This window comes from Notolabrus celidotus, chromosome 20 (genome assembly GCF_009762535.1).
Source record: "Notolabrus celidotus isolate fNotCel1 chromosome 20, fNotCel1.pri, whole genome shotgun sequence".
Classification (NCBI taxonomy): Eukaryota; Metazoa; Chordata; class Actinopteri; order Labriformes; family Labridae; genus Notolabrus; species Notolabrus celidotus.
The window spans coordinates 21427054-21451782 of record NC_048291.1 but is presented as its reverse complement, the minus strand read 5'-3'; the positions used below and the strand labels follow the sequence as shown (position 1 = coordinate 21451782).

At 40.3% G+C, this 24729-nt stretch overlaps 1 protein-coding gene across 1 annotated transcript in view; it reads right to left on the bottom strand.

The window, feature by feature from the left end:
- Nucleotides 1-24240, bottom strand: part of hs3st4 (heparan sulfate (glucosamine) 3-O-sulfotransferase 4) — a 96523-nt gene extending 72283 nt beyond the window's left edge. Inside the window, exon 1 of the mRNA XM_034711586.1 lies at nt 22820-24240. Coding sequence (XP_034567477.1) covers nt 22820-23418 — 599 coding nt within the window. The 5' untranslated portion in view covers nt 23419-24240. The remainder of the gene's footprint in view (nt 1-22819) is intronic.
- Nucleotides 24241-24729: the final 489 nt, after the last annotated feature.

Sequence of the window (24729 nt, the reverse complement as noted above, 5' to 3'; positions counted from 1 at the left end):
CGGTGTCATATGTATATATATTATTCTCTTCTGGAATGATCCCTTTGCTTTAAGGGAGCAGTTATGTGGCTATGATGCCTGCTTTTCTGCGAACAGTGTGGACAGTAGAAGCTGTTGTTGCATGACAGTAGCCCGCAGCAATTTATGCTTTCATGTGAAAAGTGAAGGGGAGAATGCTGCCGGAGATTAATGGTACATAAACAATATAAATGACTGTGTAAGCATGGAAGCACTGTCCCGTGTATGTTCATGCATTTATTCATATATGTTGGTGTAATTCAAAGTCTAATCTCGAAAGACACATGCAGGTTTTGATGGTACATTTACAATATTTAAAAAAAAAGGAAAGGTGGTCACTTTAGAGTGATTTAACGCGGCCGTATTGAGATTCACACATGGAATTATAATAGTTCTTCTGATAATGAGGATGAGAACAAATCTGGTATGTATATGCAGGAAGCTGGCTGCTGCAAACACAAATCCCTGCCACTGCACTGCTCATTGAGAGTGACTCATTTCCCCTTTTGTTTCATTTCAAACAGGTTAGTTACAAAACCTGAAGTGCTAATGCTGCTCCACATATGAGCACTTTACTGTCATTTCTACGGTGGCCCTGAAGTGCAAATCACAACTGCATATCAGAGAATACTACAGCAAATCAGAAAACACAACAGCAAATCAAAAAACACAACGGCAAATCAAAAAACACTACTGCAAATCAGAAAACACAACGGCAAATCAAAAAACACAACGGCAAATCAGAAAACACAACGGCAAATCAAAAAACACATAAAAAAACACAATGGCAAAACAGAAAACACTAGGGCAAATCAAAAAACAACGGCAATTAAAAAAACAAAACGGCAAATTAGAAAACACAACGGCAAATCAAAAAACACAACGGCAAAACAGAAAACACAACAGCAAATTAAAGGAAACACTACGGCAAATCAGAAAACATTACGGCAAATCAGAAAACACAACGGTATTAACCAAACTGGAAGAAGAAGGAACCCTCCGGGTACATGACTCTTCGCTGATTGGACTGAGTGTACCTACTTCTTCTGGTGCCGTTGTGTTTTCTGATTTGCCGCTGTGTTTCTGATTCGCCGTTGTGTTTCTGATTTGCCATTGTGTTTTCTGATTTGCCGTTGTGTTTCTGATTCGCCGTTGTGTTTTTTGATTTGACGTTGTGTTTTCTGATTTGCCTTTGTGTTTTCTGATTTGCCGTAGCGTTTTCTGATTTGCTGTTGTGTTTTCTGAAATGCTGTTATGATTTGCACTTCAGGGCCACCGTACATTTCAGTTTGTGTTGCAAGATACACAGCACAGCCTCAAAATAGGGTGGGTTTTTTTAGTGTTTCTTTTTTAGGAAATGACTCCCAGAAAGTATGAAATGCTTTTTTTTTTTTTCCAGGAAAGAATCATCGGTTGCGGGAGTTTGCAGAGTGAGTGAACATTACAGGCTCTTATGAATCTTTCCCGAATCAATTTGTGGCCCCCTGAGGTTTTCTAATGGAATGCAAATGTAAGTATACCGCAGGGAATAGTACCTTTAATTAATTTGGACATACACCGCCCATTTTGGACGTGGGATTGAGGTGTAAACAGATGCTTGAGTGGAAGCAAATCAAAAAACACAACGGCAAATCAAAAAACACTACTGCAAATCAGAAAACACAACGGCAAATCAAAAAACACAACGGCAAATCAGAAAACACAACGGCAAATCAAAAAACACATAAAAAAACACAACGGCAAAACAGAAAACACTACGGCAAATCAAAAAACACAACGGCAAATCAGAAAACACAACGGCAAATCAAAAAACACTACGGCAAATCAGAAAACATTACGGCAAATCAGAAAACACAACGGCATTAACCAAACTGGAAGAAGAAGGAACCCTCCGGGTACATGACTCTTCGCTGATTGGACTGAGTGTACCTACTTCTTCTGGTGCCGTTGTGTTTTCTGATTTGCCGCTGTGTTTCTGATTCGCCGTTGTGTTTCTGATTTGCCATTGTGTTTTCTGATTTGCCGTTGTGTTTCTGATTCGCCGTTGTGTTTTTGATTTGACGTTGTGTTTTCTGATTTGCCTTTGTGTTTTCTGATTTGCCGTAGCGTTTTCTGATTTGCTGTTGTGTTTTCTGAAATGCTGTTATGATTTGCACTTCAGGGCCACCGTACATTTCAGTTTGTGTTGCAAGATACACAGCACAGCCTCAAAATAGGGTGGGTTTTTTTAGTGTTTCTTTTTTAGGAAATGACTCCCAGAAAGTATGAAATGCTTTTTTTTTTTTTCCAGGAAAGAATCATCGGTTGCGGGAGTTTGCAGAGTGAGTGAACATTACAGGCTCTTATGAATCTTTCCCAAATCAATTTGTGGCCCCCTGAGGTTTTCTAATGGAATGCAAATGTAAGTATACCGCAGGGAATAGTACCTTTAATTAATTTGGACATACACCGCCCATTTTGGACGTGGGATTGAGGTGTAAACAGATGCTTGGCAATATCTCCTCCATGTAATAAAGATGTCCCTGTAGCACTCCCAAATAGCTCCAATATGCAAGTGAGGAAATTCACCCTGTGCGCCCTGATTTATTTGCTGTTATTAATGGGGCGGTGTTGAAGGAAGTGGTCTGTGGCTGCCAGCACAATATCTGACCTCTGAGAGTGCATTAAATCAAGACATTAGGGAATGCGGTAACAAAGAGGCCAGCTAAGGCCCTGAACTTGCTCCGAAACAAACAAACAAACAAACCACAACACTGGAAAAAGGAGGCTGACATCATATGCAAAGGTTCCTGTCAAACACATGAAGGCAACATGGAAGTCCAGTATCATGTTTCAGAGACCACAAGAGCCGTTAAAACATTGTACAGTTGGGCGTCATGTAACATGAGACCACTTTCATCTGATGATGGTCAGGGGGGGAAAAAAACTGTTCCCCATGTTCAGTCAGTGGCCATTTTACTCTGATGTCGCTGTTAGGTTTGAAAGCTCAAATGCTAGTGTGCTGTGAAGGGTATGAAGGCAATCAATATAATTTTGCTGCTTCAGAATCCATGAATAGTGAAAACCTGTGGGCAAATCTGGCCATACTTCAAAGGAAAAACAGCATTTGATAGGCCTTTAGCTTACATTAGCTAACATTTGCTAAAACTAGCATTCAGCTACATCTTGGTAAACGTTTGGGAGAAATGCCTTTCTTGTTGTGTCCTCTGACACTAAAATATCATCTTTTATCCATCTCCTAGATAACATTGATATTAGCAAGTGATTAGCTGCAATAGCTACTGTCTTAGTGAAGCTATCGAGTTATAAGATTCAGATTTCAACTTTCATTGGTGTAGTTGCTTATAAATTAAAAAGCAGCAGCAGTGACCCTCAATTTATATGACTTACAACCATTAACAAAGCTGGATTATACCTAGTATTTTAGCTTACAATCATGGCCGCCATGTGAATGTGATGAACTTTAATGTGGACAACTTTTTTGTTTCTTTAGAAGGAATACAAATCCACAGCCATGGTAGTTTACACTGCATTACCTACAATTACAATGCTAACATGCTGCTGGTTAGCATCATAGACAGCTTCAACCATGAACACAGTCTCTGTGACGTCACCCATTAGTTTCTGAAGAGGCGTTATGAAGCCTGATGATGAAATCCTTTATGTTACATAGTAACCCTGTTACAGTATGTGTTTATGAATAAGAAATGATCTGCACAGACCAGCTATAACTCAGCTGTGAACATGTTTATGCAAAGTTGAGCACTCTGACATCAGACCCAATGGGGATATCTGGAAAAATAGTCCACCTGCTAATAATCCGGCATGGTAGTATCTATAGCCACACTATTATCACAGTCGAAAGGACCCAAGTGTAAAGACACCTGTTAATTTTGTTACTATTTATTATGGGAAATATGACTATATAACCACAATTTGCACCTTTTACCCATTTGTTTTGACCAGTAGTCTTTATCTGCATCAAGTTTGTTTCTTGTTCAAAGACGTAACAGGGCTTTGAAGATTTCTCACCTCTAGTCATTGATTTTTTTCTTTGTTTGTTTTGCCATAGTAACCGCTGACTCCCAACTCAGCAGAGACTAGAGAAAACAGTTCTGATTCCGCCTACTCTCTTTATCGAACCAACCACTGCCGAGTGATGGATATGCCTCTTGTGATTATTCCTGGGATAGAGGTATGACACCCTGTTTGCTTCACTCGAGAAAAAAAAACAAATGCAAGAGCTTTCATCATTGAGTAATTGACTCAATCACCTTTGTTTTAAATAATTACGATGAAGTAATGACTTGAGAGACATTCAGTCATGTTCAAATCTTCAAAATTATACTTAAAATCATACACAAAGGCGGAAAACACGGAATGTGTGACTTCTATACAAACTCTCTGTTATTGTGATCTTGATCTTGAACTTACTGTACTTCCTTGGAGCAATCACTTTAAGCAAACAATGGACTAAAGACTGCAACCCCCACAATTTCAAACAGTCTCCTGACTCCCACTCACATCCATTTGATCTATCTGTCAACGCACGATGTTTGCACAAGCCTATACACTTTGATGTAGTCACACAGTGCCACTGTTCTCACTATATATAAGTTGACGGTGAGTTCAAGGCTCAAGGCATATTGAAAGAAATTAATGAAAATGTTATATAAACCATCATGAAGATTAAGTCAACTCTATAGGTTGAAATAAGACAAGATATGGAAGGAGAACTAACATAGTGATGAAGTGAAAAAAACCTGAAACTTAGAAAATGATCAGAAATAAAATTATGTAACACAACAAAATACAAGATCATAGCTTTTACAGGTAAACAATGTCAAATTGGTTTGCCAAGTGTGGCTAATGTTGGCAGAGCTAGCTCCACCAGCCTTTGGTTCTCCTTGCAGCTTGACATCCACAGGCTTTTACTAGTTTTTCCAGTCCAGTAGCAACATGCCAGTTTATGAGAAACAGCTTACGAACAAGTTTCTTGATTTTCTAAATCATAATACTGCCAAACTACACTGTGCTGCTAGAAGCCATCTGTCATCTATGTGTGTTTACATCCAGGTAGTAGGGCATTATAGCAGTAGCCATTAACTGAGGCTACAGCCTCTTCTAGTGGCGGGTAGTCTGTGCTAAAAGTCAAATACAACATATGACCAGCATTTCAGGCCTCGGATAATGTAAATATTAATAATAATTCTCAATAGTAATTCTGGGGCCGTCTAGCCAGGGTGACCATTTTTAATCATTTAGTCGACAAAACCCATGCCTCCCTCTGTCTCGCAGCATGTTTTGCACTATGTGTGTGTGTTAGTGTGTCCTCTGGGTCCTTATCTCCAAATTTTCGTTTCAATCTTTTTCCTTCCTTACTCATCATGCAAGCTAGCTATTGCATTTACTTCCAAAACTTATAACATTATAAAAAGATAGCTGAAAAATTGGGGCTTCATCCGATCTGTTAAAGGTTGCATGGTAAGTGTGAGCGCCCAACCCGTGCTTATAAAGCAGTGTCTTATTTGCATGGAGTTGTAATGTCCCCATTATGCACAATCTAATTGCGATGAAGTGGGGATTTTTCATGCAGATCTCATTTTGCATAAGGCTTTGTGGTACATGATAGCAAAACACATACTTTAAAATATGTGAGAGATTCGCTAATCTTTGCAGGAAGCATTTATTCACATTTTTCATTGTATGTCATATTTTAAAGTTCCTGTGAGTAACTTCTTATTTGGTGTTGATTTTGGCGCCCCCTGTGGACAAAGTGATACCGCTTATATTTTGTTAATCTTCTTCTGTACATGCTTAATTCATGAAAAAAAACATCACATCCTTTTGTTTTTAACAGTCAAATATTTCTTCACTGGGTATTTTTGAGTGCCGCCAATCACCTTGTCTGACACCTACCCCCTCGCAATATAGAGGTTTTCAATTTGTCACTGATGGTCCTGTTGGCTTTAATATTTCCTAAAGAGGTATTGCTGTTCATTTCAATCTATTTCATAACTAGATAAAAACTCCTCACAGTAGCTTTAAAATTTCTCGTGAGGAACTTTTTGTTAGTGTTGTTTTGGTGCCTCTGTGGACAAACTGGAACCTCTCTGATCTTTGCTGAACTTGTCCTGTGCATGTATAGGAGTGTCTTCTGATTAAGAATCTCATCTTGCAAGTTTTCAAGTTTTGATGTGTAAACTAAACATAAATGTGTTTCACTTTAATATTTAGAACAAATATCAGCGCATTGATTTCAAATTCACTAAACGAAAAAGGCTCAATCATCCTCAATAATGGCATTTATTACTACATATTAAGCTCTTCCATGGCAAGGAGGTTTAATTGCGTCTGTGTGGGACAGTGAGGCTACATTTAAATGTGAATACACACTTATTTTATCATTTTTATAAACCACACACTGTGCCTTCCAAATAAGGAATCTTTTGTCCATCATGTAGGATGAAAACAAGGAGGGAAGACCCACATGAGGACTTTGAGATTAATTTACAAAACAACAAAAAGCCAAAAGATCAACAAAATATACTTTAAAATGTCCAAAAAGTGTTGAAAACACTCAAAAACACGAGAAAGAAATCAAGAGGAACACTGGAACTAGATAGATGCAGGGAACACGAGATGACGCACAGAGACTAAATGCACCCTTGGTAACGAGCAACAGGTGTGGACACAGGACACAGGTGAAACTAATCAGGCGCAATCAAAGTGGAGGGAAACACACAAGGGTAGGAAGTCAAATTAAAGCAGACACACAGGGGTAAGAACTACAAAATAAAACAGGAAACACAATAGAACAAAAAATAAAACAGGAAATCAAAGACAGATTTCAACACAAAGATAATACAAAAACTTAAAATGAGTAACTCATGACATTATGTTCTCTACACTCTACTTTCTCTGGTTACTGATATTCCATCATATACTGTGTAGTAGCTGGAAGTCTCAAATCTCTCCCTCTTTTTTGTGCTCTTAGCTCAAAGACCGTACATTCTTTCTCTATAATTGCGTCAAACAACGGGAGTCTGAAAAATAACATTAATTTTCACCACACGATTTCTCCTCAGACTTTGAAAAAATTGACAGAACTTGCGAGGACAGTGTTCCGCTTTTGAGATTTTCAGCTTTCACATGTCAGGGAAAAACGGCTGTGGAAACAAAAAGCAGTGATGTCATAGAGAAAAAGAGCCATGTCTGACTCTGTGGGTTAGCACTTATGCAGGGTAGGGGGCACGGCCTCTTGGATGTCAAAGTGTCGGTGCAACCCACTGTTTCATTATTACTGTGAATAAATTGCCACCACGCCTCTGCAGACATTCCTCTGAGGACTAAAGAAAAGCAAACATAAAAGAATAATAATTTCTGATTCTTTATTGACACTGATCTGACTGCCTTTGTGAAGAAATATAACACAAAGCAGTGTTTTTAAAAGGAAACACTTGCTGATTTGGCTGGAGAGCAATTAGAGTAGATCGGTTTGAAAGTAGATGAGTGTTTAAGATAGTAGTTCTCAATCTAAGCCCTCTGGACCTGAATGCCTGCTGGTTTTCACTCTGAACATGTAATCAGGAAGTGGTGCACACCTGGGACGCCAGGTGAAGGCAATTACTTGCAATCAGCTAGCTGGCAGGACATGGGGAAGCAGTGCTCTAGAGCCTCCACAGCAGAGAAGCTAATGATTCCGCAGTGAAAATAGTGGTGCAGTAAACACCCTGTGGAAGGGGTTTTAATGGCATATTTTTATATGTATGGGTGTTCTGAAGTAATGCTGAGGAAGTGTTATTGCGTTATGTTAATGTATGTTGCATGAGTAGACCTCAGACTCTATAAAACACATGCAAATATCCTAAGTCTAGTAATTACGGCCAAACTTTGCATAAAGAATCCATACAGGTAGGTACCACGTACACTTAAATGACACAAATGGATGATGTTTCATAGCTGTTATTGTACCAGTGTGTAAAGATCCATCTGTTCAAATGTGACAATGCAACATCAAAGCCATTGAAATAACATATGCACATTACAACCACGACAAATCACACTCTATATTATTAAACTCAAGGTGTGAAATTCCCTCCTCTGGCATTGCTTAAGTAATTACCATGGCACATTAAATTTCTCAACCCAGAGGCCTTTCTTGAGTTTACCCAAAGTGCAGAGCATCGGTTGGGTGTTTATTCCTGTATTCCTGTAAAACAAGGTGTTCCACAAATCAAATTTAAGAGAAAGCAACGGGCTAAGAGGTGAGACAATGCAGAGCCGGCTGCTGCTGCTGCTGCTGCTGCTGCTGCAGGGACGACTTCATTTGTATTCTGCAGATCATATCAGAAATTTAGGAAATGTTAAATAGAGACAATGTGTTAAGAGGCAGATATGGTCTGACATGTAGTCAGCATAAATAGCATTAAGGATTATTAATTATTGTAGTATGCTGAGGGTGGAAAAACAGAATGCTGCCCTGAATCCATGGAGATACAAAATAGATGAAAGAGATAGCAGTGAATGCTAAACATCTGCATGGACAAATATGCTCTTTAGACACTCCCTCCCTGCATAAAACAGTGGACATGTTGACAAAGCTCTCATTTATTACAGATTCCCAGCTTGGAGAGCATAGCTCCAGTGTGACACTGATTAGAAGGCTCATACGAAATAAGCCAGAGAGCCTCAATTTCACCACAAACCTATATTCATTTAGTTCTGCAGATTTCTACATCCAGCTATCGTGGCATTAAAATCCAGCATGACATGAGAGTGTATTCTGCCCTTTTGAAAACGAGGGTTAATCTCCCTTTCTTTCATGAAGAAACCTCAATCTTCCAGTGACCAGTATGTCTCATATGATGCAGCGGCTGAGCCATAAATTGAATTAAATAAACCCATTAGTCACAGCAGCTACCTTCTCACCTCGGCCCAGATACACATTCATGGTAACTCTGTCCTTTTTTCATAAAGACCTGAGGACAAGAGAGCGTAGGACTGTGATGGCACGGTAACCTTGAGCCACAAGACAGAGAGCGTGTCCTTGTTCATTACTCAAATCAATTAAGACGGCCTGTTTGCTGCACTGCACAGCCCCCACTGTGTTCTGCAGGTGTTTAAAAGTAAATGTATGCTCACTCAAAAATCAATTCATACTTAGGATTCTGCCTCCTCCTTTCTTGTAGACATGAGACAAACCAGAGGTCGATCAGAGTAGAAAGCGACTATCGGGAGATTCACCATGGACGTACTTTAAATGCATGCAGCGACTTACCCAGTGCAGTTCACATGAACTTCTTTATGAAAAAAAGAAGCAGAGAGAAGAAGTCAAGGATCTTAATCCTGCAGCAGCCTGAGAGCAGACTGCTCTGTTTTTTCACTTTTGTCCCTGACAGTCTCTTCAAATAAAAACACGCTGGATTTTGGCCCGGGTTTTTATATTTCATGGTAATGAAGTCATTGCTTACAGACAAACTTTAAAAGCTAACAAAAAAAGTTTGGAGGCATTTTCCACATTTCATCTATCTGAGAGAGTAGAGGCTCACAGACAATACATACAGTACAAACCTGATGATTCTGGTCATTGTCTCTACTAGTGATCATTGTAGTTGATTGGTGATGTCACAGAAGCATGGCATAAGCATTGACATCTCGTTAAACAAGACTTATGAATCAAGTTAAATGTCTGAACAGGAAGCTGTTGGTTAAACCCTAATTACAACGGTGTCTGCTTGTACAGAACTGAAACCTTGTATTTTTGGTGAGCGTACCAGAAGTTAAAACAGACAGCAACATTAATGTTAGCACTACTTAAAGCTGGGGTTGGTAGTCAGATTTAGATACACTTTTTGTTATACTGGTTAAAATGACCTTTATGTCCCAATGGCAATCGATACATAATGTGCTCTTAAAAAAGAACGAAAAAAAGCTGCTATCTAGAGCCGGAGTAAACCTGGGAAAACACCAACCAATCCCTGCCTTAAGGGTCCAATTCATGAAACCAATCAAATCCCGTCCTGCCATTCTGCCCGCCTTCTGCATCTACATTTCCCCGGCATGCACTCTGAGTCCCCGTCCCCTGCCCCTGCCTCTATTTATACCGCCCCTCTCGCTGGACCTTGGGCCTGTCCCATCTGACCCAATGAGGTGCTTTGCTCAGGACTGTAGTCCAGATCAGAGTCTAAAAAGCTCTCACCCCGGGGGCTCTGGCAAGCAAAAAAATTAATGACATTTAGTAAGTCCTACAGAAAATTTAGATGTATTATATGTATTATAGCTTTTCTCCTGATGTTGTGTCACCGGTACAAATGGATAATGCTAGCATGAAAGTTGTGATTACCTACAATAGCCATGTTTGTTTGTGTTTTTTAACTTTCACTATGATAATGTTTTGGTGTTTTCTTACCGCTGAGTAAGACATGACTTGACGTAGTGCAAAACACCAACGATGTGCTGAGGACCGGTTTTGAATCAGTCACGATCATATGGTTGCTAATCAGCGGCGCTCGTGCATGTTAGTGGGGGTGTTGTTTTGGAGGAGCTCCGAGGGGAGGGGGGGAGGGATTAGACGGAGTCCTGAGGAAATGCTAAATTCAAATTCATGCTAGTTTTCCGTGACTACCAACCCTAGCTTGAAGTAGTTAGCTATAAAAAAAAAATAATGTCGCTTGAGCAAACATGTCACCTTTCCCAACATATAGTGTGTGATTTTCACATATATTCATGTACCAAATAGGAAGTGGCTGAATGCTAACGTTAGCTCTAACGCTCAGTTTGTGTGGAGTTTGAGCTCTTCATCATTTAGGGAGCAGTGAAATGACGTCAGTTTGTCAATGTTTATATAACTAAGGACCTGAGACAGTAGAAAGACATGCTAACAATATTCAAGCTTCCCACCCATAGAAGATAGCTGCTGTGGGAATATGGTCTATTAGCCACATTAGCCTTGGAGCAACAGTAACACTGTGTTATCAGCGATATTTTAACCCAACCAGGTTTCCCCCTTGTATGAATCACTTTTCATTGCTGATTTAATTGCGAGTGGTTGCCTTGTGCATTATGCATGGGGGACAATAAATCACACATATCAGCGGCCTCACAAGGCATGACTTAGCTCCATGGTTGGCAGCAGGTAACTACCCTGTTAGAAAGTCACAACACGTTGACTCTCCCTCATAAATCTCCAACGCAAACAATCCAAATCACCCAGGGAAAACAATCACCTCTTGATATATCAGTTAGCAATTAGCATAATCCCTGAGAGTGTCCTTTTGAATTTCACTGGCTTAATCCAAGTCTCAGAGGAGTTTAGTGTACCACAGTGTGTTAATGACTTCCAACATGCAAAGTCAGTAATATGTTTCAACACAAAAGTTACCAAATCAGGATTTTGCTGATAATAAATTCCTCTCAAAGCGCCAGACAATCCACTCTGGCTGTGTCTCTACAGTATGTAAGAAGAGTGTTGAGTGCAGTTTACACATCTAATACTCGGCTCATACATTGTTTCACACTGTGCTAAAATTATTCTAACGGAATACCCCATGGTGATTTCAGGGAAAGAAAGAGCATGAATAAGTAAACAACATAAAGCGATGAGAAACTTCAAAGGCGATGGGACAATCACAGCAAACACGATCCTGGAAGCCAATGAATGTGTTTGTCTTTGTTTGTGACAGTGACTCAGGGGTGTAAACAGAGGAATTAGCTCGCACCTCCGGAGTCTCAGCACATCACACACCCGTAATTGAATTAAGTCTGTCAGGTTGTTGCAGAACTGTAGATGCTGTGAGGAGCGCGAGATGCAGTGGCTCCAAAGATCACCTCAATAAATGGTCCTAACTTTTCACTTTTTAAAGAAATGGCTGAAGTGGCATCTGTGTGCAGTAGCCAGTGCGAGATGCTAATTTATGCTCTAACACAAAATAGCCATGGTTTCCTTGATGGAATAAAAAGCCATATACTGCATATTTCTGCATATGTCTCTCACATAATGGTCATCAAATAATGCTGCCGATACTACTGGGAATGGCAAACATTTCCGTTCCCCCCTCCCCTCAGCGAAACACAGTACAGAGGCACCTATCAGCTCATGGACACACATTTGAAACATACTCCCAGCAGTCCCTGTATCTTGGCTCCATGACCATTCCTGTCAGGGTTTTCCCTTTGACTGAACAAATGCATCAGCTTGTGTCATGAGACCACATCCCTCGCAGCCAATAAGGAGCAAGAGCGATGCAAGTGCTCCAGGAGATGTGGAAGGGAAATTGGAATCTTGACAAGTATGATTGACACGCGTGTTTGTCCCTAGGTAGTCTTATTTGCAGAGATTTAAAGACGTCTGTAAAGCAGCGCTCTGCAGGAACAGAATCATTGTTCCTCCAGACTAAAAGCACATCACGGCAATTCTGTTGCATGCAAATAATCTTTTGGGAGAGATGAATCCCTTTGAGCATAAAATGACTTGAGCTTATACTTTATTTCGGGACCAAAATAAATAATTTAACAGCCGAAGCAATGTCTTTCATTTTCAGACAATCTGACCATGTCGTGGAACAAAAACACAAGCCTAAGTCCTCCCCTCCACTCCGTCAAAAATGCAGGAGAAGGCTGCTCTGAATTTTATCAGGCTCTTTTGATGGACACAAAAATAAAGTGGATATGAGAGTTGATGGTGAACCATAACCCGAGGCCACTTCATAGCAATGGAAGGAGGAAAAAAAATGGTGAATTAAATTCTCACCATAAGTAAAATAGACTTCCACTTGAAAGCATCGGAGTGTAGCTACAGCAGGGCAAGAGAAAGAGATAGATGTGTGTGTGAGGGAGAGGAGGAATGCACATGAATTCTGAACAGGACCAACGGCAGGATGAAATTGGCTATACCCATTAACTGCTCAAGAGACTTTTTTTTCTCCCACCATATGCTAAAAGGATGGAGCAGTATTACTTCATCCATAATTCTCACGTTACAATAGAAGTCGCTAGAATAAGATCAAACCAATCTGTAATGCTGGAATGGAATGAGAAAGGGAGCCTCTATTCAGCCAAAACAAAACACCATTGAAAGAAAAAAAAAAGTCCTAGCGAGGTAATTCAGCACTCTGTACTGTATAGTGTTGATCCACCATATAATTTGCAGACAAAGTGAAACCTGCAGAAAAGCACTTAAATGGTTGTACTAATTAGCTGTGCTGAAATAGTTCAAGCTTTGTGGTTTCGTTTGTTGAAATTCAAATCAAATTTGGGCATTAGAAAAAGAGCATTCTACCTGAGATCCATCAATTCAATACCAATTGATGCATTTGAGGAAATCTGTGATGGTCCATCTGTAGAAACTGGAAGCTAATTGGGAAAGCTTGTTGTGCAACAAAGTCTCCTCCAATTTTCAGTAATATCACACAGCAAATGAGTCCATACTGTCTGATTTTTATGCAGATGCAAAATGAGAAGATAGTTTTAATGAAGATATAAACATTTTGATAAAATATGAATTATCGGTGTAAAATATGAAAATATGTATTATGATTGTAAAATTTGTTCTGTACACATCTTTGGCAACAAGACCACTGACCTGTTCATGCTAATAAACTAATCTGAACTTGAACTTGTACAAGTCCATATCACAAGTTGTGATATGGTCAAATCTCAGCTCTATGCAAACTGTGGATGAAGGATATATATTTTATTATTTCTCTTATGTTCAACCCATGCAACCATGCCTTAGATTGGCCCACAAGGCAAACCAATCTTCAACAGCCCAAAGGATCTTGGTGAGCATGCTGCAAGTTCAGAAATAATGGAAATTTATTGACAAATTCAAAAGTCTTAAATAAAGCTCCTGCTGATTAGATACAAATAGACAAACACTGCATTAATAACAGACGTGCTGCAAATATATTAATGATGCAAATCCAAGAACACTCATACATGCAAAACAACTGCAAAAGAAAAACAAATTGAGAGTGACAACTTCTTGGGGCGAAGCTTATTATTGACGAGAGAGTCATGAAAACCAGAAACTGATTCTTCTTCAGTTAAACCATAAATAAACCTTACTAGGAAATGAATTTCATGTTAAGATGAGGAAGTTTAAAAGTTCCAGTCATAGCGCCAGAGCTAACTAAGCTCTGTAGCTAACAACACTCTGTATTCAAAGCCTGACAGCTGGCAGTCAGCTAATACTACCGATAGCTGCACAGCTAACTGAGAGACTTAGCTTACTAAAGCTACACTTAGAAGTGCAAGTGTTAGCATAGCTAGCTGCATGTTCATCACAAAAACACACGTAAATTTAATTCAGATTATTTTTTGGTTTCTATGTGTTATAAAGTTGTGTTTTTGCACAGTAGTCAGTGATGCCTGGTCCTTGTAGTTTTAAGCCTAGCTAACTAGCTACTGGGAGCAGCCAGGTAGCTTAGCTCAGCCAAATATGGCTGGAATTGCGAAACAGAGACTTCTGTGAGTACAAAGATACTTCTTGAGAGATAACAGGGCATTGACTTAAGACTGTGCGTTAAATGAAGTTATGTAAAATATAAGATCATTTTAAAAAGCAACCTTTCATCAATTTTTCCCGTGACTGCCCGAGCAGAGCCACCGACATGTTCAGACATGTTTCTGCACATTAACATAAAGACTGACTTCCACTGAAATAATAAATGTATGAGCTGAATAAGCAGCATACACACACCATTATGGTCTCATATAAATTCATACAATTACTTGAAATCTTCAACAATGTCACCTTGCCCTGTCACTCTCTGCTGCTCCATCAGTACACTCAGCAATCAACTGAACGTCTGATAATCACTGAGGATTGACTAAGAGAGGAACTCACGTCCCGGAGAAGATGACATAATATATTGATGATTCAACTTGTATGTACAGAATAACTCTTCTTCATCACATTGATCTGTATGTTACTTTGTGAGGAGGAGCTGGAGAGAAAGGCTTCCTTTATCTGGCCAAAGGATATAATGAGTAATTTCCCCATGCTGTGCTGCATCTAAAGAGATGCTCAAACAAGAAACAAACATGATTGCTCCTGTGGTAGCTCGAACCTTGGAGCTCCACGATGCTTGGGAGTTTAATCAAGTGGAAAGAGGGTGTGGAATGAGAGACTGAATTGAAGCGGTCCACTCTCTCGAAAGCACAGGGGTATGCTGCTAATTAAAAAGTTTAATTCCACAACTGCAGCACTGGCATCGGCGCACTCGGAGGTGTGTCCTTGTGAGTCTTGGCGCCGTCTTATCAGGCGTCGGCAGATTCTGCCACGTCGAGAAGGCGCAGGACAGGGAGCCACTGCAGCAGCAGCAGCCCAGGCCCCAGCTGGAAGGGATGGCATCCGGCCTACTCCTGGATCTGGCCCACCTTACTCTTTTTTCCACAATCTCCCCACTGAGTGGAGTCACAGGCTCCCAGTCAGGTGGCATGAGTCAGGGGCTAAGCTGCCCGTGGAGCAGCTGAGAGAGGGAAAGCAGGGCTAAACAAGGGATAAACGCTGGATTTAGACTTTGTGCTGCTGGGCTCCGCAGTGGATCCGTGTCTACATTACACACCTCCTCGTGGCCCTGTCTTACGACCGGAGGTTGAAGGTACACAAAAGCCCGCGCTGCGAGCACACGCTGTTCCTTTAAAGTCCCCCAGCAGCTGAATCAGATGATACACTGACACTGCCTCTATGAATAGACTTTAATATTTCACAAAAAGTAGCTCGAAATTCTTCAAAATACAGTGCTAAAGAAAGGATCCATTTTTGTGTTAAGGTGAGGAGTGAATGTGCTGCCCTTGGCTGAAGTAAAAGTTTAGTAGTGGTGCAGGATCTATTGATTGCAGCGCATTACAAATCACACAAAGAGAGACGTCCTTGGAAATGGTAGGACTCCTTTTGACTTTCTTTTAACGGGCTACATCTTACAAATTATTAAAAAAAGATGACTTGAAAAACTCAGCTGCAAAAAAAAAGAAAGTTTGGGAGTATGCAGGGTTCAAAACAATGTCTGCTGGGACTAATCACAGCTGGAAACTACCAGCAATTCATATCTCAGCACAGGGACACAGGCCTGAGAGGATAAGAACACCACTCCAAAGATTTATAGGAACATCCCCTCAGCTTTTATTGCAAAGGGGTTAAGATGTCATTTTAATAACACAGAGATATTAGAGCTTGCAAACCTCTGCAGAACTTTGGTTCCTGTTCGCCGTTTGCTGATTTATCTCCAGAATTAATACCAACCAGAGGAAACAAGGATGCATAGTCTGCACTATGCATTGCCGACCTTTGCAGGCTTCTCCAATTTGACCAGACATATCCAAATATCCGTTGACTACCTTCCCTTTTTTATTGGTTTTTACAACACTTTTTTTAAAGCTTGTAAATCAGGATTCTGTTGCAGTGCGACGAAAGTCACAAAACTTCCCCGCAACAAAGTTGTTTTGAGTCAAACCTGCTGTTGCTTCGTATTTTTCTCCTTATAATATCCTTTTTAATTTAGTGCTGCCAGGTCCCGACTGTGGTGCCGTGAGTTTGATAAATGATGTGCTCACCTCATAAACAGGTGAGCTTGGCAATAAATCCTTTAACACCGGGTCAAACCCACAGAGTCTGCGGTGCGACTCGGTGCTACTGAAGGTGGCAGCTGTGGTGCATTCACTGACAGATCAGCTGCTTGTGCTTTCGAATGCGGGATCTACACTCATGTTCGTTACATCACTGACTCGTCTTTTCATCTGTTACTTTGCAGTGTAAGCTCTCGCCGTGGTGTATTTTTCTTTTAAGTACAGTGAATTGGTTTTACATCCTGTAATGTCTTACACAGAGAGGTTTTATGATAAAATTTATGGCTTTTGGAAAATGATGTTGGACTTGACACAAGTGTTAATCTCTTTATAGGGCTGCTCACACACTTTGATTAAACTGATGGACATTTCACTGTTTTATGAGTACGAGTAAGGCTTACATTGTGTGTTATATTAACGTAAAGGGCGTTTATCTACACCTCTCAAATTTTTTAATTTGAAAAACTTTACCGTAATTTAAAGCTAATATCCTGTATCGTGCTTTCTTCTTGAATGCAGCACATTTTGCATACTTCCGTGAGATTTCCACCTGCGTTGCACATAAAGAAGACTGTCTTCCATGTGGATTTCATTAAAATGGAAATATATGATATAGTACACTGGAGCGAAAAGAAGTGACACAAAAGCAGAGCTCCTGCAAATTTTAAGATCAGTGTTTCAAAGCAGCATTGATTTTTGATGAATTTCATATGGACTTTGATACAACCCAGTGCGTCTTTGCTTCTGAGATGATGTAGCTGTATTTCTGGCTCCTGTGTGGAGAATTTTTCAGTTCAACTTTGCGCCCCTGGCACGCACATCAACTGATTGTAACACAAGTCAAAGGTGAGAATACAAACACACACAGAATGAAATTAAATTTTCATTACATCAGACTTTAGCTCAGAGGAGACATTCATGCTTTAACATTAAGGATGACTCTGTCGCATATTTGCGACATAATTTCATTATAACATGCTGTATTTCTCAAACCATTAGCTCCTTCCCGGACTCTTCCAGTGTTGAAAAAAAAACATTCTTCCTCTCTGTGAAAAGACTGATAGAACTGCTCCCACTCTGCTGACTGTCCGGTTCACACATCAATGCAGAGCAGATAACCATTGAGTCGCACTAGATGAGAAACCTCACGCCTCCCGCTGTATTATTTGATCCGGTCACACGTGCTTTTCAAGTGGAATTAATCTAAAAACAGACAATCTGACACTATTCACAATGGTGTTTTAACAGCGTGGTGGGCTGATACTGCCACTGTTAATCTGCCAAATGACTCAAATGTTAAAGTGCTTGGATGAAACTATTTTCTCATTTTGTAATGTGATAGTCGAACCATTTTTTAAATCAGAAAATAGCTCATCTGTTGACAGAAACGTATTCTATTCATATTTGATGAAATGATACCCTGTTTTCTTGTTTTCCAGTGATTACTAATATATGACAGCAAGTCAAACAGCAATTTATCTTCAATTTTTAATGTTTCTCATTTCAAACATCATTTTTAAACACTGACACAAAAACTATTAGTTTACTTTTTAGAAAAACTGCCACAACAACAAAGCACAAAACCTCTCTAATGAGCTCTAATTAGGCCGCCCCAGAACTAAAACTCCTCATGTATGATCGATAACCAATGATATCATTTAGCATAATTTATGAGGCACATTATCTTTCCCCGAATGTTGGCACAGAGCCGGAGAAACATTTGCTGTTTTGGTCATAATGCATCAAATGTTTCCAGTCCCAGAACGGACGTTAACACCAGGTTGAGGCACACTCAGGAGAACACATAAGTTAAATCCTCGCGGCGGTGGCTCATCCTCTTTACTCAGAAAATAGAGACAACATTAGAAGCGCCAATTGGCTGTTCAAAGTCCTCTGTGAACGCTAATGATGGCGCTACATTGCTAATTGCTTGTTCAAGGAAGCCCAAAACACACTGCAGGAACTGTCCAAGAGCGCTGAAAAACAGGCAAGCAGCACCAATCACCAATCTGGGCCTGTCTAAGGAGGCTCAGAGCAGACGCTCGATAAACTTTGGATCCTGATGTGAATTTTAGATGTGCTGGACTTTTGCAGAACTTAAATGGGAATGGAACTTTTTTTGTGGAAGAGACTTTATCCTCCTGGTGCCACATCCAGAGGGGATGATGATAAGAAATACTTCACAGGCTACATTAAAACTGTTCAAATAACCTCTGAGACCAAGTACACAATAACTACAACATAATATTAAACATTTACATCCAAAATAGCTCAACTGGGGGGTACTTTAAACTACAGTTTATTTCTTTTTTTTAAGTTCTATTTTTTGGCCTTTTGCCTTTATTTTATTGGACAGCTGAAGAGAGACAGTAAATGTGGGGAGCAGAGAGCAGAGGAAGACATGCAGAAATTGGTCGAACGGCTGGGAATCGAACCAGCGATCCCTGCGTCGAGGACCGCAGCCTCCGTACGTGGGGCGCTCAGACCGCTAGGCCACCAGCACCCCTAAACTACAGTTTTTTACCAACTTTTGCTCAGTTGCAGAAAAAATGTACAATCTTTTCTATCCGAGTACAATTTCATGCAACTTAAAGCTCCTGTAAAGAGCTTGTTTGGGTTGATTATAGGCACCCCCTGTGCTGAAAAAAGGTGGTGACTAATACCTTCGCTAACTGTCCGACTCATAAAAGCACAGTTTCCTGAATAAAAAAAAAAGTATCCTCTTTTCTTCCAGCAATGCAATGTATCACTCCCTGTGAGTATCTCCTTTACTTCTTCTTCTCTGTTCTTTTTAAAAGTTGCTTTGTCCTATATATAACTTGTTTGTTTAACAACAGCCATAAAGAAATAGTCAATGTTGCTGCTGATTTCTGCTTAAGTAAATAATAAGGACATTTTGGTATTCATAACAGTCTATTTGATGACCAGCTAAAAACTCCTCATGTGGGCCTTAAAGCTCCTGTGAGGGACTTTTGTTTTGTGTGAAATTACCTAAAATAAATTATGAGACTTATCGCCAATGGACTTCTTTGCACTTGTTGGTAACATAGAGGTATCAGTATTGTCTTTTGTATGCTTCATAGCCAGCTAGAAAAAAATCTTAGCAGGAGCTTTAAGTCATATGAAAGCAATTTTTAAGTTGGTTAGCATGAGCTTTGAAAAAGTAATAGTATTGTAAAACATTTGCTTCTGGTCAAGAACTAACTGCAAATTTAAGAGGAGTTAAGAACAAATGCTAAATTACAAATTTGACAGCATATCTGTTTGTGTTTTCAAATGAAAGCATAAGCAGGCTTGAAGGTGAACGTGTTTTAATATTTCAATCTGTCTCCTCTTTTTATTTTAAGCTGTAGATTTTAGATTAAATCACAACAATTTGAAATTCTATATGCCGATGACTGTTGACACTTTTGGATTCATTTTTTTAAATGTCACGACACTTGAGACTTGATTAAGTACACTTATTTTAACAGGCCCTCTTAAAAGCAACTCTTTGACTCTATGAACTTGCAAGTCTCTGCTTCTATTTACTCCAGCAGGAGCCTGCCGGTTGTTTTACCTCCTCACATACAGTCTCTGCCAGATGGGAGTGGGCGTTTGCTGCTGCCTACAAAAAGCACACGTATATAACCTGTTTTCTACCGCTGTTACTGCTGTTTGGCCATGTCAGACAGGGTAATGATAACATCCTTGGAGGAAGCAGATTTTTTATGATGCTTTGGCTTGGTTGTACAAAAGTGAAAGTGAAAAAGAAATTTACTGTAAAGCTCTCGGACAGAGAGGAGTCGTATTTTACATGATGTGTCCTGAGCAGAAGGTGATGTTCAGCTGAAAGTGGCAGAAAAATGTTTCCCAATTCTGTATTTAAAGATTAAACTGTGGACTATCTCTTCTGTCCGAGACCTCCAGTGAACCACACAACACTGCAGAGGCAAAAGGCTCCAGGCCAGGCTCAATGAATCAAATGAATCCATATAATTCACAGCTAAAAGACTCAATGGAAGTAGCAGGAATGTAGTCCCCCAAAGACGCAAACAACAACATCACAAACATCCTGATTCTGTCTCCAGATCACTAATAAACTGCAGAGGACAAAACAAACTGGCACAAGCACAGACACCTTTGGAATCACAGTATTGACATCAACCTGAAAGCTGTGCTTCAGAACATTAATGGGCATACATTATGCCTTCAGGATACGTTTACCGTACTTAGACTATCACATCTGTCATCACATGAAGCAGGTGTTCACGAAGATAGGCCCCCAAATTTATGAATCACATTTCTGTGAGACGACTGCTCTCATTATACTCCACCAATGTCAAATGGCTGCAAATATCTGTAACTGATCATAATTTCACTTCCATTAAGAGCACATTAGCCCGAGCAGGAGGCAGTATAATGTATCATTTAGAACATACAAATAAACAAACAAACAAACGTGGGATGAATGGATTTTGATATCAGTGTGTAGTCTTGACTCATGATTATTCTTAACTGTTAAACAATTAATTTTAGATGGTTGCAAATTGAGGCTTCTGTGTGACTTTGTGTCCTGAACGCAGCCCTCCACACAGGACAACAGTATAAAAATGAAGGCCCCATCGGGGATTTGTTCGGCTCAAGGGCCCTGAAACCCACGAGCACACTTATTATTATTTATGTAAGCATGTCATCTTCCTGTCTAATGAGCCTTTCACCGACAGCGTAATGAAACAGCTTGCATTAACACAAGCTAAATGAACAGCCGAGAGCTCCCATGTCTATGCAGCAAAGATGAAAGCAGATGCTCCGAAAAAAAAAAGAAGCCAAACACCGGGTGTGACAGACCCCCGGTTCTACGGGAGGAAAACATAAGAGGGACTTTTGAGTCAGCAGCATTCTCATCAGCTCATTGACTCAGTTAGAGAAATCTTGAGTCAAACATCATTATGTGAGAACAGCGCCTAACACAGCCATGACCAACTGACCATGAATGAACCCTCAGATTGATTTTTTTCCTTCTTCTGTAAACACGGCGATGATGAACTGGGGAGCACACAGGGTGATAAACTCAAAGTGAAAGTCAACAATCACAATGTGAATCATATGAGAACCAAAACACACCCAGAGGAGTTTAAAAAACACACAACTGACAGCACTATCACATGTTACATTTGAGTATTGAAGATTTGGGTTGAATGTGGACTACTGTGAGTGACAGTGTTGCACTTGTACGATAAAACAGAGTTAACACCAGGAAAGGAAAGATCAAGAATATTATAAATGTGACATGCACTAAGACAGGTATGACATAAAGCTGCAAATGTAAATGAATACTATACTATAACTGGCTGGCTAACAAGCCCTTTTGTCATCTTAAAACTATCAACGTACATCAAATTTAGTGTGGTATGTATTTTATTTCCACATAATTCTACTTTATGCACTACAAAGTGACTTAATTTAGACAAATATAATAGAAATGAGACACAATGAAGATATTTAAGCAGACTTTGAACTAATCTTGCCCTCTTCCTTTGGTGTTTTGTGCCTCTACATTGTACAACTACTGTGTAACTAAAGGTCCCAGCTTCATAAAAAATTCATATCAGTTGACGTGTGTGGTATGGTTTCATTTTTTTTTTTATGTTACAAAAAAAATGTCATATTTCATTCAGATGGTAGTGGATCGTCTAATATGTTTAATATTTTATGTATAAAAACTTTCTCATTTAGATAAAGCAGGGTTAAAATGTGTGTAAGTGTACAACTGCTTGGGTTCATACACTGTTCCAGGTGTGGGAATTTTAATACTTAGTTAAAGGACTATACCAAAGTTATTCAGAAATTATGTGTGCATCAATTCTTAATTTTGTTATGACTCTGATTTTTTGAAGAGCTTTCCCCCTTCTCCAGCCGGTTACCTTCCATGGAAATCAATTAGAAACTAGGGGAATGACACAGAATGTAAAGACTTAATTTTGTGTTGTTGCAGCTGTGATGTTTTGATAAAATAAGTGCAGATTGATTCCAAAGTTTCCATTAACTTTGGCAACCAGGTAGTCAGAAATATTCCCCATTTTAATGGCTTATCAATCCCTCAAACTGCTTTCAAGTCTCTGCCTCATGCAAGTTTATTCCCAAACTCCTCACTTCTGGGAAACATTTAAAAGAAAAAGGGTTTCTTTTGTTGATGAGAAGCAGAAGAAAACCTTTGAAACGTGCCAAATCTAAACAAATGATAACTCACCGGTACCAGTCCAGCCCCCTCTCGTAGTTCCTATCAAAGAAATGGGGTTCGTTCCCCACGGCTCTGACGTCGGGGTGCACCCTGAGAGCCTCCAGTAGGGCTCGGGTCCCCCCTTTCTTCACCCCGATGATGATGGCTTGGGGAAGTTTCTTCTCTCCGTAATCCATGGTGCAGTTCACCCTGAGTTCGCTGTCCGTGGTGCTGAATTCCTGGTGCTCCCTTTCCTGCGCGCTGGTGTGATAAACCGCCGCCGCAGATTTCGTCGGAGACGCCTGAGTCCTAATCCACTCCACGGTCCTCTGCTCGGCCTCGGCATGCTCCTTCACGCCGGACACCACGGTGGTCCCCTCGGCCTCAGCGAATTGGTTCAAGCCCGGAGACGCTGAGTAAAGTTTCTCCCTCAATGTCACAAAAGTTGCCTCCTCCGTCACCAGCCTCCCCTGATACGCGTAGTTCTCTTGCAGGGGGAACTGCAGCGAGTTGTAGCAGCTCATCAAGCTGTAGAACAAGTAGGTGACAGAGAGGGAGAGGGTGAACATGAATAAGATTTTCCTGGGCACTTTAGACGTAAAAACTGAAGTGCTGGACCAAAATGCCATATCTGATAGCAGTGATCCCCTCAAAGAAGTGGCCAGACATGTTTCCACCCCGAGTCTTGCATGGACAAAAAAATCAACAGCAATAATCAGTCACTATCAGCGCTGCTCCAGCTTTGAAAGAAAAAAAAAGCGTGAAGCTGGACCGAACCAAGCTATTCCAAGCAAAATCGCATATTTATAAGGATAGCTGAGGAAACAGATCGTTAAAATTCCGGAAGAATATCGCGTCCCCTTTTCTTCAGTATCGATTTCTTATTCCAAAGGCTGACAGACAATGTCACAATTTATTGGACTGAACTTGCAGATTTGAGAGGCTGGAGGTCTGGCATCCTTCCAAATGAGCAGCCTGGCTTGAATTGGACTGAGTGTGATGATGAAGGAAATCCTGGCATTTTGTAAAGAAAGAGAAATATAAACAAGAAGAAAATGAAGTGTTCAAAGTGTGCTTTTTCTCGTCCAGTCCAGTCCGCGATACAAGAGTGGATTCACATCCATCCAGGCAATCTACAAATCCATTGACTCTCTCCAGCAGTCCCTTACGCTCTCCCCCTCTCTCTCTTTCTCTGTGGACTTTGTGTAGTGCAAAGTAGGCAACCTTTTGCGCAAAAAACATCCACTCTTCCCTCTGTCTACACGGCTGCAGCTCGCCGTCCTCGCGCTCTTCTCACATTGCTCGGCTCCTACGATGTGCGCATCGGCTGGGTGAGCTCATCTGAACTGAAGCACTGTGGAGCCACACAGCACAACTTGTGTACACCCACTTTTTTTCCTCCTCTATCCGTGCACAAGTAGGGCTATAAACGTCCGATTTCCTCATCTGAAATCCCCCCTTTGGAAAGCTGCAATTCTTGGTTTAACTTGCAGAGATTTGGAATTACAGTGCTGGAATATTGGAGAGCTTATTACAGTCAAAATTGTTTCTTAGTGTAGAAAGTTTCCCACGAAGAAGTCCATCTCAGAAAGACGATTTTGACAGAGATAACATTCTACAGAAAGCTCATGTCTGCACCCTGTTGGTTTTCTGTGGAGTATAATTGCATAAGTTAGTTTACAAAATAAAAAAAAGAATAAGTTTATCTGATAAATGCAAAAGCAGGTTACATGAATCAAACTGGATAATGAGCAACACCCTGTTTGGCATTAGGATGTTGAGTCATGAGGTGTCTAATCCCCCTCTGTGTGTTTCTAAATGCAAGAGAGCAAGCCTGTGTTCTGCATTCTGCTGAAGACCAGGATACTGCTTTGCACATATTATACACTGGATTTATTATACATGGCTGCAGACTATAATTAGTGGTGTGCATATTCACC